Source organism: Petromyzon marinus, chromosome 19, assembly GCF_048934315.1.
Source record: "Petromyzon marinus isolate PM22_M1 ecotype Great Lakes invasive population chromosome 19, UKy_Petmar_22M1.pri1.0, whole genome shotgun sequence".
Classification (NCBI taxonomy): domain Eukaryota; kingdom Metazoa; phylum Chordata; class Hyperoartia; order Petromyzontiformes; family Petromyzontidae; genus Petromyzon; species Petromyzon marinus.
Genome location: NC_133685.1, coordinates 15,204,724 through 15,220,874, shown reverse-complemented (window position 1 = coordinate 15,220,874; position 16,151 = coordinate 15,204,724). Strand labels below are relative to the sequence as shown.

Genomic DNA, 16,151 nt, shown 5'->3' with positions numbered 1-16,151 from the left:
CCACTCAACCCTTCAACACACTCACCCACTCTACCCTTCAACACACTCACCCACTCTACCCTTTAACACACTCACCCACTCAACCCTTCAACACACTCACCCACTCAACCCTTCAACACACTCACCCACTTAACTCTTCAACACACTCACCCACTCTACCCTTCAACACACTCACCCACTCAACCCTTCAACATACTCACCCACTCTACCCTTCAACACACTCACCCACTCTACCCTTAAACACACTCACCCACTCAACCCTTCAACACACTCACCCACTCTACCCTTCAACACTCACACCCACTCAACCCTTCAACACACTCACCCACTCTACCCTTCAACACACTCACCCACTCAACCCTTCAACACACTCAGCCACTCTACCCTTCAACACACTCACCCACTCAACCCTTCAACACACTCAACCCTTCAACACACTCACCCACTCAACCCTTCAACACACTCACCCACTCAGTTCTTCAACACACTCACCCACTCTACCCTTCAACACACTCACCCATTCTACCCTTCAACACACTCACCCACTCTACCCTTCAACACTCTACCCTTCAACACACTCACCCACTCAACCCTTCAACACACTCACCCACTCAACCCTTCAACACACTCACCCACTCTACCCTTCAACACACTCACCCACTCAACCCTTCAACACACTCAACCCTTCAAAACACTCACCCACTCAACCCTTCAACACACTCACCCACTCAACCCTTCAACACACTCAACCCTTCAACACACTCACCCACTCAACTCTTCAACACACTCACCCACTCAGTTCTTCAACACACTCACCCACTCTACCCTTCAACACACTCACCCATTCTACCCTTCAACACACTCACCCACTCTACCCTTCAACACTCTACCCTTCAACACACTCACCCACTCAACCCTTCAACACACTCACCCACTCAACCCTTCAACACACTCACCCACTCTACCCTTCAACACACTCACCCACTCAACCCTTCAACACACTCAACCCTTCAACACACTCACCCACTCAACCCTTCAACACACTCACCCACTCAGTTCTTCAACACACTCACCCACTCAGTTCTTCAACACACTCACCCACTCTACCCTTCAACACACTCACCCACTCTACCCTTCAACACACTCACCCACTCTACCCTTCAACACACTCACCCACTCAACCCTGGTGTGCTCCACTCGTAACTAATTGGTATGTTTTTATTACGGGACAAACCTTACTAATTTGCTCTGTCGGGTAGTGGTGGGTTCAATGACGCATTGAGATTTACACGCTCTAAACCCAAACTACCTCTGAAGAATAGCTTGGGACATTTGTTTACTTGACAACTTATGTTTTTTGGCTGTGTAGCATTGAGCAGGCAGTGCGACACACATAGGCACCGCGCTCGCACAATTGGCCCAATGGTCAATCATAAGTCATATCACTGGTTATGAAAATAAATCTGTGTTTAAAAAAAACAGATTCGTGTTGACGCACTCCCCTTGCGTGTCCTCTCCAGAGGCATTGAACCAGGGAGAGGAAGTGGACCTCGACGCTCTGATGGCTGACCTGTGCTCCATGGGTCAGGAGCTGGAAAACATCACCAAAGAGCCCTCGCAGCCTGCGGCTCCTCCTAAGCCTCCTGCGGCGCCGGAGCCGGTCAGGGCTATCCCTGCACCCGTAGCAGCGGGTGTGTGGGTCAAGCCGGCTTCAGTGAAGTCTCACGCCAAGGTGAACGCCTGCGACCAAGCACAGCTATCGCTGGAGGAGTTGACGGCGCAGCTGGAGCAGGCTTCCCTCAGCATCGAGGAGGCCGCTGCGTCTGTAGCTGCCCAGCCGGCAGTCCTACACCCTCCTCAGCAGCAGCAGCCTGCCCCCACGGACAGAGTCGCCCAGGAGTCCAAATCGGGCGACGTCAGCTCCGACTCGACATCGTCTCGCTCCAGCCTCGCCTCGCTTGCCTCCAGCCAGGACTCGGAGCGGTCGCGCTCACGCGAGTCCGACCTTTCCCAGCAGGCCTCCACGACGACGCCTGTCAATGAGGTAACGGCACAACGCCGCCCAGCAGCGCGGCGCTTCGGCTCCCTCCCGCTTCCTCGGTGCCGTGCTCAAGATGCTGGGTGCAATACGAAGCAAATACGTCGCATCTCTAATGATCGCTGTGGTTTGGTTGTGAGGATTGTTTTCCAACTTGCCAGCGGGTGCGCCGTAATGGTCGTAATTGGTGCGTCGTTAAACCGCTTGTGCACGTGACCGTTAAATTGGTTTGGCTGCATCTGATGGTTTAAACTGTGCTTGACGATTACATGGCCGAACCCACAATTTTTTTAATCGCTTAAAATGTGTTTACTTTTTGCCATTTTCCTCATCAACAGCTGCAATGTTCAAAAGTTGATGTGTTTTTATTGAGCTGGGGACTGGGAGAGGAACAGCTGTTGTCAACCACCAACAATCACACCAGCTCAGAGGACATTCAGATGAACCGAGTTGCGCAATACAATGCGGCATCATAAGGTGACGTTTAACGTTGGGGAAGCAATCTCTGTCTACGTAGAGACATAAAGAATGGGTGCCAGGCAAATTATTGACCTTTGTTTAAATGCATCAACAAGGAAGTCCCAAGATTAACAATCAGGTCCAGACACAGATATTGCATCAGAATCAGAATCTTTATTTATACTGGAGCGATGCTTTGTCTATATACACATCAGGTAAGTGCGGTGAGCTTAAACAGTATAGCATGGGATATTGGTAGCATCAAACACTGGATAAACTGGTAAGAATATGATGATGGAGAAATTGCACTCTTGGTCAAGTGGCCAGAGAGATGAGCAGGATCAAGTCAGAAGTCTTCTTCTCATTCGGAAGAGAAGGCAGAAGGGTGTTTCCAAATTTCTAGCATTTTAGTCAGGATGTGGTTTGGGCCTTGTGATGCAGAAGTAGTTGAAGCCTGTGCCCCCAACAAATGCCTCAGAAGAGGATGTTGACTGGTGCCTTTCATGATCGTGAGCAACCAAATAAATCTCGGGCACAGCCACTTGTGCAGCAATGTGTGTCTCATGTGGGGTCTAAAGCCATAATGTTGCCGTGATTGTTCTTACTTCTGTTGTAGGTTCTGCTGGGTGCTGGTTTTCAACCTTGTTTGCTTGCATACTCCAAGTGTTAAAGCCCCTCTGCATTCTTAGTTAAATGATAACAATGATATCATTGCATTGGTTATCAAAATGGTTTATTTCCACCGAGCATCACCAAAAGCAAGAGCAATATTTATTATTGAGCAGCCACATGGCCCAGTGTAAGGGCAATTACCGTTGCAGACGTTCATGGTGTTGCAATCCAGCGACCCCCCCTGTTGAATACTACAGTGAATATTGACCATAATGCACGCCAGCTGGTTCACAGTGGACGTTAACGATCTTGCAACGTTCCATTGTGTGCTGGCGTCACCACTCAAATTTTCCAGAGTAAAAAAAAATACCTGATAATTACTTAATTGAAATGTAAACAGCAGTATGTACGTATGTACATTCAACTTATTTTGCACATCACACGTAGCCAACCGTGCTAATCAAGGTGTGAACATTTGGCAGGACCCTCTTGAAAAGGAATCGTGAGACTTAGTGAGGCTTTCCTGGGTAAAAAACAATAAACAATAAATAAATATTCACCCTTGCTATCGTGCTGGTGTTACCGTGAAGCGACGTCACCTCTCGGTTAAACGGTGTCACTCGGTGTAACGCGTTAAAAGCCGGCCGGTTAGTGGTGGTGCTTAGTGGTTGGTAGTGGTGGTTGGTGGTGGTGCTGGTGGTGGTGGACGGAGCTCGCTGGGTTGAGAATGCTGTTGCGCGTGGACGGGATACCCTGCATGCCGTGGCTGATAACGTGAAGCCTCTTTGCCCATTGTGCACCCCTTCGCTTTGCCTTCTCTTCCTCTCGTGTTTCACGCACACCCAAGCACCCGTACCTGGATAGGAGGACTTCAGTGCTTGTGCGAAACCTGGCGGGAAAACCCAACCACTTGTTGACACAGGTGACTGCTGATCCCAGTTGCGCCCCCCATTGGTGTTGCATGATTTTGCCACTCGCCCACCACCTCTGTCTATGCTTTACTAACTTTCCTTTACAAAAAAAGTATTAACAAACGCCAACACGAACACGATTGTATACTTGCACATGCTCTGTCTTGTCACTGCTTCGTGACGTGCACTCAATGGCCCTGTTCAATTGCTGCATTTGTGTGTAGAGATTATTGATTCATTCGTGCAGTCCCCTGGCCTGGATGAAACAAAAACATTAATAATGCTAAAACATTTTAATCCAGATAATATATCTATGTATTGTTTACCTATGTACGTATTGTTTATCTGGTTTGTTTGTTTGTTTTTATCCAGGGCAGCAGATAGTGGATTTTTGGTTGACTAAGCAAATAGTTAAAATGCCTGTAGCATAAAATGAGTTCATATTATAAGGTTGCACTCATTATACCACACAAAGTACTTGCCACAAATGAACCACAAAACCTTTCTGATTTCGTCAAGGATCATAAACCCTCGTGCAAACTTCGATCATCTTCGCAGCAGCTTTTGGCTAATCATCGAACAAAGATGGCCACTGCATCGCTCGCTTTCAGATGCACTTCTGCAGCCGTCTGAAACGCTCCTCCGATATTAGGAAGCCACTGGGGCTATGCACTATATTACATCTAAATTGAAAACTAATTTCTTTAGAATTTTCTTTTTGTGTTTAGTTTGTTGCCCTTCCCCCGTACCTCTGATTAACACGGTTGGCTATGTACGGTGTGAAAGTAATTAAACATACATTCAGTTTGGACATTTTGCCTGTTGTGGCTTAATTCATTTGTGCGGCTATTAATTAAAATTATTAAACGAAAACTGAAATATACTCTAAGAAATGTGGAGATATCTATAGAGGAGAACACATGGCATAGAAAGCATCCGCAGGTTAATGACATCCACACTTTAATAAAAAGGTAAGTGTGTTTGGCAGGACACTGCCCTAGAAGGTATGATGGCCAATCGTCAAGCATTATCATCTCGCCACTGAGGAGATGGAGTGCTGAAATCTCATCATGTGTGTACAATGCCCAAGTATCCTTAGCACAATGGTTTCCGCACCATTTTGGCTAATATTGTTCAATGTAAAATATTGATGAAAATACATTTTGTGAGAAATGTACATGTAAACATTCGACACTATATTTGAAATGCACAAACCTGTTGTTTTGGGGTAGTCTCATGGCCTAGTGGGAGCACATTTGCTCCCACACACGTTCAGAGCGGCATTGCAGTGGTTGCCCTGTTCATTACTGGAGGTGTATCAACCATAACATGCACGCCATCTGCTTCACACAGGGATATGAAATTTACCACGTTAAATGTCCCATAATTCTAGATTTGAAGCTTTCGTGACTGCACGGATTCATACTCTTTGTTTTTTTCGATAAAGTCACGTAGGTAGAAAAATCAATAAAATAAATGAAAACAACTAAATTAAATCACGATGTTTCGGGTGCAACACAAGCGTCCGTCATCATGTCATTTGTCAAGAGTAGGCCATTGTGTGCCTGTGTCATGGTCTAAATTTGCCAAATAAAAAAACATTTTATCTATGGGACATTATTTGGGAGTATCAAAAATGTTGAAAAATAGTAATAAGTTTTACCCCTTTCTGGCAATACAACAGGTGTTAATAGGTTCAAACACCAAGTCAAGTAGATTCCTTTTGCAAGGTATCAAGTCTGCAGTAACCACATGTACTTGTGGCAAAAAAATACTTTCTAAATAACTAATTTCGGTGTTACAGCGGCTACTCTACTTACGAACATTTGACTTATGAACTTTCAGAGATACGCGCAAATCTGTCCGTATGTCCAATTGCCTGTTCGGATCGCGAGTCGTAAATTAAACCGCTGCGCAATAGATGGCGGTGGTGGCATCTACATCTGCAGAACATGAAGAACCATTGGCATCTTCATCTACAGGAGAGTACACAACTTTTAAAGCCATTTCCCATGTTTAGTGTACACGCCTACAACATGTTTAGAATTGACAGGAGTAAAGTTGGAGTTGTGAACAAATCGACTTAAGGACAGACCAGGAATCTTAACTCGTTCGTAAGTAGAGGAGTCCCTGTACACAGCAAACTATCGCCCCCTATTGGCAGACCACGGAGCTTGGGCTAATTGTTGGTACTAGTTTCTGGCTGCCTACCCATTTGTACTTTCCCATGCCTCTTGTTAGAAAGCTGAGCTCGCCAAAACGTGTTCAGCGTTGTGAGATTGTAATTTGCATGTTGTAAATAAATAACTAATTGCATTGCCATTTTATTGCAACATTGCACAAGCCAATCAAAGTTGCCGTTGGCAAGTCGAATTATATAATTAATTATATATTGTAGGTTATAGTGGGATTTGATCATCCAAAACAAAAGGAAGCTCTCTACACTGCTACCACTTGTAAATACATGGGTAAGACCTCTGTGAGTACGGCTGTTCACTCAAAACCAAAATAAAACTGCCAATGGAATCCTATAATTTTTTGGTTCTTCCTCTTGGACGTGTTTTCCCTCGTTTAGCTGCCATTCTGTCTCCAGCGTTGTCCATTGGCCATCATTTTAGTGACGTGTCCTGTCCATGCACACTTCTTAGCAGTCAACGTAACGAGTTTGTCCTCTGATCTATGAGTTGTCTCTCGGTGCAGTTCCCAACTTGCACATTCCATACTTGTTTGTGTACTTTTAACTTTTGTTTGTCATTGGCCAGGTTCTGTCCCAGGTGTCATAGTCACCAATATGCACAGATTGACAACTTTTATCATAATAAACATTGTCGTGTTGCTTTTCATTATCAAATAAATGTTTCTAAATAATTTTAACCTCTCTCTTCAGTTATAACCCACGATGCGTTCTCTGTTATGAAGATTACTACAAAACTATGAATGGTCGTATTTACGCTGTTGTATTGATGGAAGGCTGTGAGCAGTCGTATGTATGTTAAACTTCTTTTATACAATATGTAGCCAACCATGCTTATTGGAGGTGCGGGGGAAGGACAACAAAAACAACATGCAAAAACAACAAAATGATCAAATTCTTATACGTATATTTAAACTTCTAAGACTTTGTTAACAGACCCCTTCCTGGTTGACTAACGTTGTCACAGAAGGGAAGTTGCCTAGTGTAAACGAATGTGGTATTGGATTGTCCTTTTTTGTAGGAGGAACAGGAAGCCAAACTCAAAGCTGAGAAGATCAAAATGGCTCTAGAGAAAATCAAGGAGGCTCAAATCAAAAAGGTACGCGTGTGCTTACAATTTTATAGTGGTGTGCTTATATTCTAACAGTGGAGTGTGCGTACATTGGCCTATTATATATCTGAGGCTTCATGGTGGAGAACAGTCTCTGAAGATGATATTTCTGCATCCAGGCTGCCACCCACTGGTCACTTGGCTAATATTAACAATTAGCAATGCCCGTTAGGGTCATAGTAGGTGATTCATAGAGTATTGGGGCGAGCACTGTGTCCCCCTCTGCGATCTTCCCATAAGCCTTGCTCTGTTTGCTGCACTTTATTGCGGGCCGCAGTCAAGAGTTTTAGCGGCCAGCTGAAAGTAAAAGTTAATGTTATTTTCACGCACTTGGATATAATCTAATTTAACTTATATTTACACCGCCTTCACTCATGGCGCTCTATAACTTGGAAAACGATGGCAGAATGGAATTAAGTGGTTGACAGGGGTGTACTTGGATTGAGGAATGAGTGCAGCGATAGAGGGGTACTTGGGGTTCACGAAATTTTAGGGGAGGGACGGGAGGAGGGCAAAAGAAGAGAATAGACAATTGAGAAGAGGTGATGCTTTTAGAGAGGTTGAGGGGGACTGCTTAATTGACAAGAGGAAGTTGATTCTGGTGGAGGGGTGCAAGGACTGAGAACCAAAAACGGGATTGGGCACAGGGAGATAGAGGCACAGAGAGCGACAGAGAGATGTCTGGGAAGGAAGAGGACAAGAGGGGAAATGGAAGGAGATGAGAGAGGTGGGATGATGACGTGGGACTAAGCCATCATGCGATTGAAAGAAAAGCGTCAGGGATTTGAAAAGACAGCGTTGTAGTGAATTAGAAGCTGGGGAGTTGAAGCAGGAGAGGCGAGGCGTGATAATTAAAGAGAAGATTGAAAATGAATCTTGCAGAAGCATTTCTATGTTTGTTGGAGGGGAGTGAGGGTAGAGGCAGGGTGACCAAACATAAGAGTTACAGTCATAGTCCAGACAGTTAAAGATCAGAGAATGAAAGAGGAGTTTCGCAGCAGAAATTGAAACCAGAGGGCGGATGTTCCTCCTGTTGAATAGATGAACGTGACAGATTCAAGTAGTGTTGGAGATGTGGGTGTGTAAAGTGTGGGAACGGTCAAAGGTGATGCCAACGTCGAGAGCAGAGGAATTGGGAGTGAGAAAGAGAGTAGGGAAGGAGATGGGTTGGGGGGGAGGAGGAGAGTGAGAGGCAAGAAAGCGAATGATTGATGCTTTGGAAGGATTGGGACGGTAGAGTGAAGCGCCATGCAGGATTGGATGGCAGCCAGATGGGATGTGATAGGAGAGGAAAGGTCATGGATAAATTAAGGAAAGGAGAAGAAGATTGTGGTATCAGCATAGAAATGATGAGGAAAGAAGATTTAACAGATTCAAGAGACAAACTATGCAGATCATAGTAAGGGACCCAGAACAGAACCCGGCAGAACACCGGACACTGAGATGAGAGTGAGGGGAAACGGAGTGATTTAAGGGGACTGAGAATGTGCGAGAGGGAAGGTGAGACTTGAGCCAAGAGAGGGTTGCCAGAAATGCCGAGGTATAAGAGTGTGCGCTACAGTAGTGAGATGTTAACTTCCTCGCCTGGTATACAGGGGGTTGTGGATTTGATCCTGACCCTGATACCTGTATATTTGGAGTTTGCACGTTTTCCCCGTGGTCATGTGGATTTTTCTCCGGGTCCTCTGGTTTTTCCCTTGACGTAATTTTTCCACGTAATAAGGGACTTGGTTAAGTGAACATTGGTGGCCCGGTCACTTCTGAAACAGATCTACATAGCTCAGTAGACATGTAGACCTTACCTGGTAAAATAAAAAAATAGTTTCGTTTTAGAGTGGGGTGATCAACAGTGCCAAAAGTGGAGGAAAGTTCAAGAATAATGATGCATGGCAGAAAGGAATTTGCAAGATGATTCTGTACATTGAGAAGGGCTGTTTCGGTGGAATAAAAAAGGGTGGAAACCAGACTGAAATTAAGGATATAGGGAATGTGAAGACATGCGGTGGGAGAGCCGGTTATGAACAAGGCGTTCAAGAATTGTTGTGAAGTCAAAGAAATAGGGTAATAGTTGCCAGGAATAGTGGGGTTAAGGGAAGGTTTTTTTGAAAAGAAAAATAACGGAAGATTTGAAGTTGGAGGGGGAAGACACCACTGGAGAGGGGGGAATTGAAGAGGGACACGAGGTAGGGAAGGATATGGGGAGGAGGCAAGGAAGAAGGGAGGCAGGAATGGGCTTAAGGGGTGAAGAGATGGGTGAGTTTTGTAAATGGCTGTGGAGAGCTTCGATGAAGATGTTGAGGTGGAGGTGGAGAGAGGGGGTGCAGTGATGCGAGGAGAGGAAAGAGAAGAAGATGGAGCAATGATAGGCAGAATGGACGACTGAATGTGCTCAACCTTAGAGGAGAAATGGTGGGGGAAGGCCAGAGCAGAAGGAGCATTGGGTATTGGGAGGAAACGATCGGGTAGAATAAGAGGGATGGCGCAAGTTGTTGATGGTGGCAAAGAGTTTATGATGGGGAAGGGAGAAAAATGAGAGATAGGACATTGTGCAGTATTGCAGATTCAAGATCTGCAAAAATTTTAGAAAACAGGTTCGGTGCAAGGGTCTGAGCTGAGTGTGGGAGGATTTCCAGCAGCGCTCAGATTTGTGAGTCTGAGGGGGACAGAAATCCATGGATAGGGGGCCACGGACGGGGGGGGGGGGTAAGTGGGGAACGCAGAGCAGCGAGATGGTGCTGGGAGAGGAAGGGAGAATCAACGCAAAGAGTATAAGTGGCAGCGTCATCGTGAAGATAGGAATAGTCGGTAGGAAGGAAGGCTGAGGACTGAAAGGAGATTAGCCAGGAAGGATTGAAAGCACGGAGACTGCGGCAGTGGAAGAAGGGCGGGGAGGGGGGGGCAGATAGAGGTGGGAGGGATGGGTGAATTTGATGGTCAGGGTGAGGAGAAGGTGATAGGATGGGGAGTAGTGATCAGGTATTGTGGTTCATTTGTGGCATGCACTTTCTGTGTAATAGTTCAAAAGAATACATTAATATTAATGTTCACACTGAACCAACCACAATAGTAGCGTATAAAGGTGTGAAGATTCACCGACTCTCTTTGGGACAGTGCTTGTGTGTGCCAGCGGTACCTAATGCTTGCGCCTTACCTGCGGGTTTTAAAATATGGCGTACTTTTCCTTGCACGCCACAAACATGAGCATATTGGGGCTGTCCCGTGTCTAGTTCAGCAGGTTGGCATGGGTGCAACGCAGCGTAGGTGCACCTCTGAAATTGCATCGATTTACGGCCTTGGCGTCAGGGCCCCCTTAGCCTGCTGTGTAGCAGGCGGCGAGTGATTGCGATTACACATTGTAGTCGTAGTAGGCTTTCGAGACCAATATTAGCCATAATGAAGGTTTTTTTTGTTCGAGCCCATACATATAAATGTGTCGTTAAACCCACCACCCGGCACAACCAATTAGTACAGGTTTGTCACGTAAACAAAACGTGCCAATTAGTAACTAGTTCAGTGACAGCCAGAACTGGCTGCTGCCTGACGAGGCTGACTGTTGTACTTACCGGCGAAATGTCACGGTACTCAAATTGTAAATGTTGTCGTGGGTTTACTCTCCAACACACAACTGGTGTGGCTCACTGTACAGACGTCGGGCGTTTTTGACCGACTGCCTGGACGTTGAAACGGTAAGGTTTACCAGCCAGGGTTTTTCAGAAGAGGTGTGCCATCCCTTGGTGTGGACCAATCAGTTTCAAGGACAATGCATATATTATCATAGTATGTTTTTTGTTTGCATTTTGACTGTAGGTATTGTGGTTAATGCAGACATGAATCCTTGTAAAAGGTTTCAGTTTTGTTGTCAGAAAAAAGGGGAAAACCCCTATTATTAGGTGCAGGGTTTTCTGCCGAAATCAAGGAGCGCCTGCTCATGCAAGGTCTACCCTAGCCAGCGGAGGTCAATCTCCTATGAGTGTGTCGGGGCTGGACAGGACCCTCTGCCATGCAGGGCTTACAGTCACTGCCAGCCGGAGTTTGAGAACGCTGGTTGACTCAGTCTATGAATGTACGCCTGTCAGCGATTTCTGCCTTCCCTAAGCATGTCCTCGGTGTCCCAGTAGATTCAGCGGCAGTGCTGGTTAGGCTCTTAAAGCTGGAAAAAACATGTTTTACAGATCATAGCAACAAGTTTGTGAGGTTTGGAGGTCAGGTGCCACTAGAACTCCGAGACTACCTTAATTGAGCGATGGACTATGGCTGATCAGCTTATCGAGGCTATGGGTGGTACCCAACCAGATCTCATCTGTTATGTCTGCATTCAGCTTCAGTCTATTGGATGCCATCCAGAAACTAACATCGAGAACACATTGTTCAAGGGCAATGGCTGATGCCGCTATGCCATCGGGCACACATTAAACGTATAGCTGCTTGTCATCTGCAAATGTGTGTAGGTTAACCCCATGTTTCCCTACACCTCTGTTCTAAATCTGTTTGTTTCTAGCTGGCATACATGTTGTGTGATTGTGACGCTGCATGTTCCGTCTCTTGCTGTGTGCGTGTGTTGGCAGCTGGTGGTTCGCATTCATTTGACGGATAGCAGCTCGAAGACGATGATGGTGGATGAACGTCAGACGGTGCGGCAAGTCCTCGACAGCCTGGCGGAGAAGTCCCACACGGACGGCAGTCCGGACTGGTCCCTGGTCGAAGTCATCCCAGAATTACACATGGGTACACAGCACTCACCGATTCACAACTTCGATCACTCGCTCACAGATGGTCAGTTTACTCTTCATCACTCATCTATCGGTACTACCGTGGTTACTGTTCCCGTGATATTCTCACTCATTCATTCGTTCCACCCACGTTGAGAGCTTTGTCTACCGGACACTGACTGTTTAATCTCATGCAAACTGTGTTCAATCGACCTGGCCCTCAAGACCCATAATCCACCTGACTCTCACACCCGCAGTCCACCTGGCGCTCACGACGCACAATCCACCTGGCGCTCGTGACGCACAATCCACCTGGCGCTCACGACACACAATCCACCTGGCGCTCACGACGCACAATCCACCTGGCGCTCACGACACACAATCCACCTGGCGCTCACGACGCACAATCCACCTGGCGCTCACGACACACAATCCACCTGGCGCTCACGACGCACAAACCACCTGGCGCTCACGACGCACAATCCACCTGGCGCTCACGACGCACAATCCACCTGCCACTTGCCGCCTTGACCCGCCTCATTTGCTTGCATTTTAACATCCAAAGTGGAACTATACTTTACGCTTTGGTCTCATTTCCGGCACTAACACACTTGCAGTCGTTTCCCCCATACATTATTATGGGTCTAAAATGCTCACAAGCACACGGAACTAAGGCAGAGCAAGAGAGACCGAGGTGGAGTAAGAATTTAGTTTAGTTTTAGTTTCATTTATTTGGTATAGCCCTGTGAGCCATTCGGCTCTTGAATCGGGTGCAACCGCAACAAACAACAAACAAAAACATGAACAAGAAAACATGTTGAAGTGACTATGTGACTGTGCAAACAGAAAATCCAGGAAAAAAACATCAAAATATTCCTGAAATAGCACCGTAGACTAACGCTGTGTGCAAAAATCCCAGTGGGATGCAAGTCAAACAACAACAACAACCATAAGACAACTAAGATTAAGGCCATCAGTCTAACTCCGTACTACAATAAACAAAAACATGGCCAAAACAAAAAACGTTTTCGAAATCACCAAAATAATGCCACAAATGCAATGTAATAGTGATCATAGGGACTGTGACCGAATGTTTTACAATAAACTACATAAATAACATGTAACACCAAACCCTAGAGCCATAGCTGGCTGCATGAGTCAGTCCACAACAACAGGAGCATCAGTCGGAGTATCATATTTTTCAATGCACCTTTAAGATCAGCAAACTAAATCAAAATACAGATAATACTTTGCAGCGGTCATCCGGAGCGAAACATTTTATTTTATTTTAGGCCACTGAATAGCAGTGGCAGCTAGGGGTGTACAACTCCTCTAGAGCAGTTTTGAGTGAAGGTCTCATAGGTAGTGATTCAAGTTGCAGTTTATTGGCAATAGCATTCCAAACCCTGGGGGCATCAATAGCAAAGGCCCTTCCTCCGGTTTTTGTACGGAAATAGGGAATGTGAAGCTGGTAAATGAGCGAAGACCTGAGGTCAAATTTGTTCTTTGAAACAGAGAGGAGATCTAGCAGGTAGTCTGCGGATTTTTTTGTAAGTACATCATGAATAAATAAGATCTGGTGCACAAGCCGTCGAACATTAAGATATGTTAAGTTTGACCCAATGTAGAGATCACAGTGGTGAGTCCTATATGGGCAGTTCAATGCAAATCTTAAGGCCGAGTGATAGATGGAATCATGCTTCTTCAGTACATTACTTGGGGCTGATTTATACACGATATCACAGTAATCAAGTAGAGGCAGTATGGTAGCTTTTATCAATTCCAAACGGAACATAGGGGGGAAGCAGTGCTTGTGTCGATACAGAAACCAATTTTTATTTTTGTCTTTTTACCAATATAATCAATGTGATCTTCAAAATTCAGTTTTGAATCCAGGATGACCCCAAGATACTTATAGATCTTGACATGCCCTATTTGATAATTATTTAAGGAATGTAATTGGGGAAAAATAACTTCCTGCTTTAGTCCCGGTGAGAAGCATAGCACCTTGGTTTTGGAGGTATTCAGGACTAGTTTAAGAGCAACTAGCTGATGTTGTAGTTTGTTGAAATCATCCTGGAGCTTAGCAATCACGTCATCCGGAGAGCAGCCAGCAGTAATCAGTATCGTGTCATCTGCAAAAAGATTTACCCTGAAATGATCCAGGTCAGTGCCCAAGTCATTGACATAAAGAGAGAACAAGAGGAGGCCGAGGATGGAACCCTGTGGAACCCCTTTTGTTATCTTAACACTTGACCTGCAACCATCTGTGAATGCAGTTTGGGTGCGAGAAAAGAGGCAATTTTTAAACTATTTATTGTGTTTTCGGAAAAACCGAGGCAACTTAGTTTACTAAGCAGGGTGTTCATCTTCTTTGGTTCTTTCGGTAAAGTCACGTAGAATGAGAATAAAATAATAAATTGATAAAATAAAATGACACAATAAAATTCTCACGACGTTTCGGCCACAACACAAGCGGCCTTCATCAGGTGAAGGGACGAGACTGTCTGGAGGACAGCGCTGGAGCGAAAACGCCGCGCTCAGATCGCGACCTTTAAGCTGTGTGAGAAGAAACAAAGCGCCTTGACAAAGGAATTAGCATAGAATTTAGCATTAAATAGCTGAGTTATTAGCTTGTGACTGGTCACAGAAATGGCTATGTTAAAGTTAAAGCATACACATCCACAGAGGCACCCCTTGACAAAGGAATTAGCATAGAATTTAGCATTGAAATAGCTGAATGATTAGCTTGTGACTGGTCACAGAAATAGCTATGTTAAAGTCAGAGCATACACATTCACAGAGGCACCTAGTACAAATCAAACAGGAGAATTTAGCATTGAAATAACTAGGAGAATTTAGCATTGAAATAACTCGGAACAGAGGAGGGGGAGAGAGACAGCTGCGAGGCACTGTTATACTCCATGTTGTAAAAGAGCTGCGGTTTGAAGGTCATCGTAAAATACAATTAATTAAGAACGGAAATGGTTTAAAACAACTTTCCAATGATTTAAAGCTTTCGTGACTGCAGTAATTCATATTCTTAGTTTTTTCGGTAAAGTCACGTTGAACGTGACTTTACCGAAAAAACTAAGAATATAACTTTCCAATGGTTACTAAGCCAGAATCCATCTTCTCGGTTGAAATTGTCTCTGTGCTTGTATATGTGAATGGCCTCATGAACGAATCTCTCATGGTAGCCAGTTGGTTTGCAAAGAACCTCCGTCTTGGAGAAGTCAATGTCATGTGAGCCCACTGAATTATAACAGTGATCTGCCACAGCAGAGGCGTTCGTTCTACCGTGTTTCAAGTCTGCTTTATGTTCGCGGATGCGGTCCAAGATATGTCGTTTGGTTTCTCCAATGTAGCTACTACCACAGAGGCACTTTAGTTTGTAAAAGCCTGAGTACTGTATGTCTGGAATAGCATCTTTTACAGATGGAACTAGTTCACGGATTTTATGTACTGTGTTGAATCGGACCTGGATCTTGTGTTTATTCAGGATTTTGGAGATCTTTTTAGTGACCCCTGCAATGTAGGGTAAGGTGATGGTTTTTAGTGGCTCCACAAGAGGATCCTTCTTCATGACTGGAGTGATGGCTTTGCAGATTGTGTAGTCGGAGTAACCATTAGCCCTGAGAGCCTGGTGTACTTGCTTGAGTTCACTGGTAATGTGTTCCTGGTCGGAAATGCATTGGGCTCTATGGTATAGAGTCTTGATGAGGGAGTTATTCTGGGATGGATGGTGGTGGGAATCTGGTTTCAAGTAAGCATCTGTATGGGTAGCTTTCCTGTAGACAGTGGCTCATTGAACCATCATGTCTCCTTTTAATTAAGACATCCAAAAAGGGTAGTTTGCCATCTTTTTCGACCTCCATGGTAAATCTGATGGCTGGGTGTATGGAATTGATGTGGTCGCGGAATTGGTCTAGTGCAGGCTGGCCATGTGGCCAGATGACAAAGGTGTCATCTACGTACCTCTTCCATAAGGTCGGGCGTAGAGTGGCAGTCTGGCCATTCCAGGTGACGCCATCCAGACTGCCACTCTACGCCCGACCTTATGGAAGAGGTACGTAGATGACACCTTTGTCATCTGGCCACATGGCCAGCCTGCTCT

The 16,151-nt window shown here is 45.4% G+C and overlaps 1 protein-coding gene across 5 annotated transcripts in view; it reads left to right on the top strand.

Annotated features, from left to right (window-relative positions):
* Positions 1-16,151, top strand: part of LOC116943806 (uncharacterized) — a 91,709-nt gene that overhangs the window by 29,885 nt on the left and 45,673 nt on the right. For 4 of the 5 annotated variants that reach the window (XM_032957026.2, XM_032957024.2, XM_032957027.2 and 1 more), the window contains 4 exons: positions 1,521-2,044; positions 3,957-4,031; positions 7,236-7,313; positions 11,891-12,050. In XM_032957026.2, coding sequence (XP_032812917.2) covers positions 1,521-2,044; positions 3,957-4,031; positions 7,236-7,313; positions 11,891-12,050 — 837 coding nt within the window. The remainder of the gene's footprint in view (positions 1-1,520; positions 2,045-3,956; positions 4,032-7,235; positions 7,314-11,890; positions 12,051-16,151) is intronic. The other variant, XM_032957028.2, reaches the window with a different exon arrangement.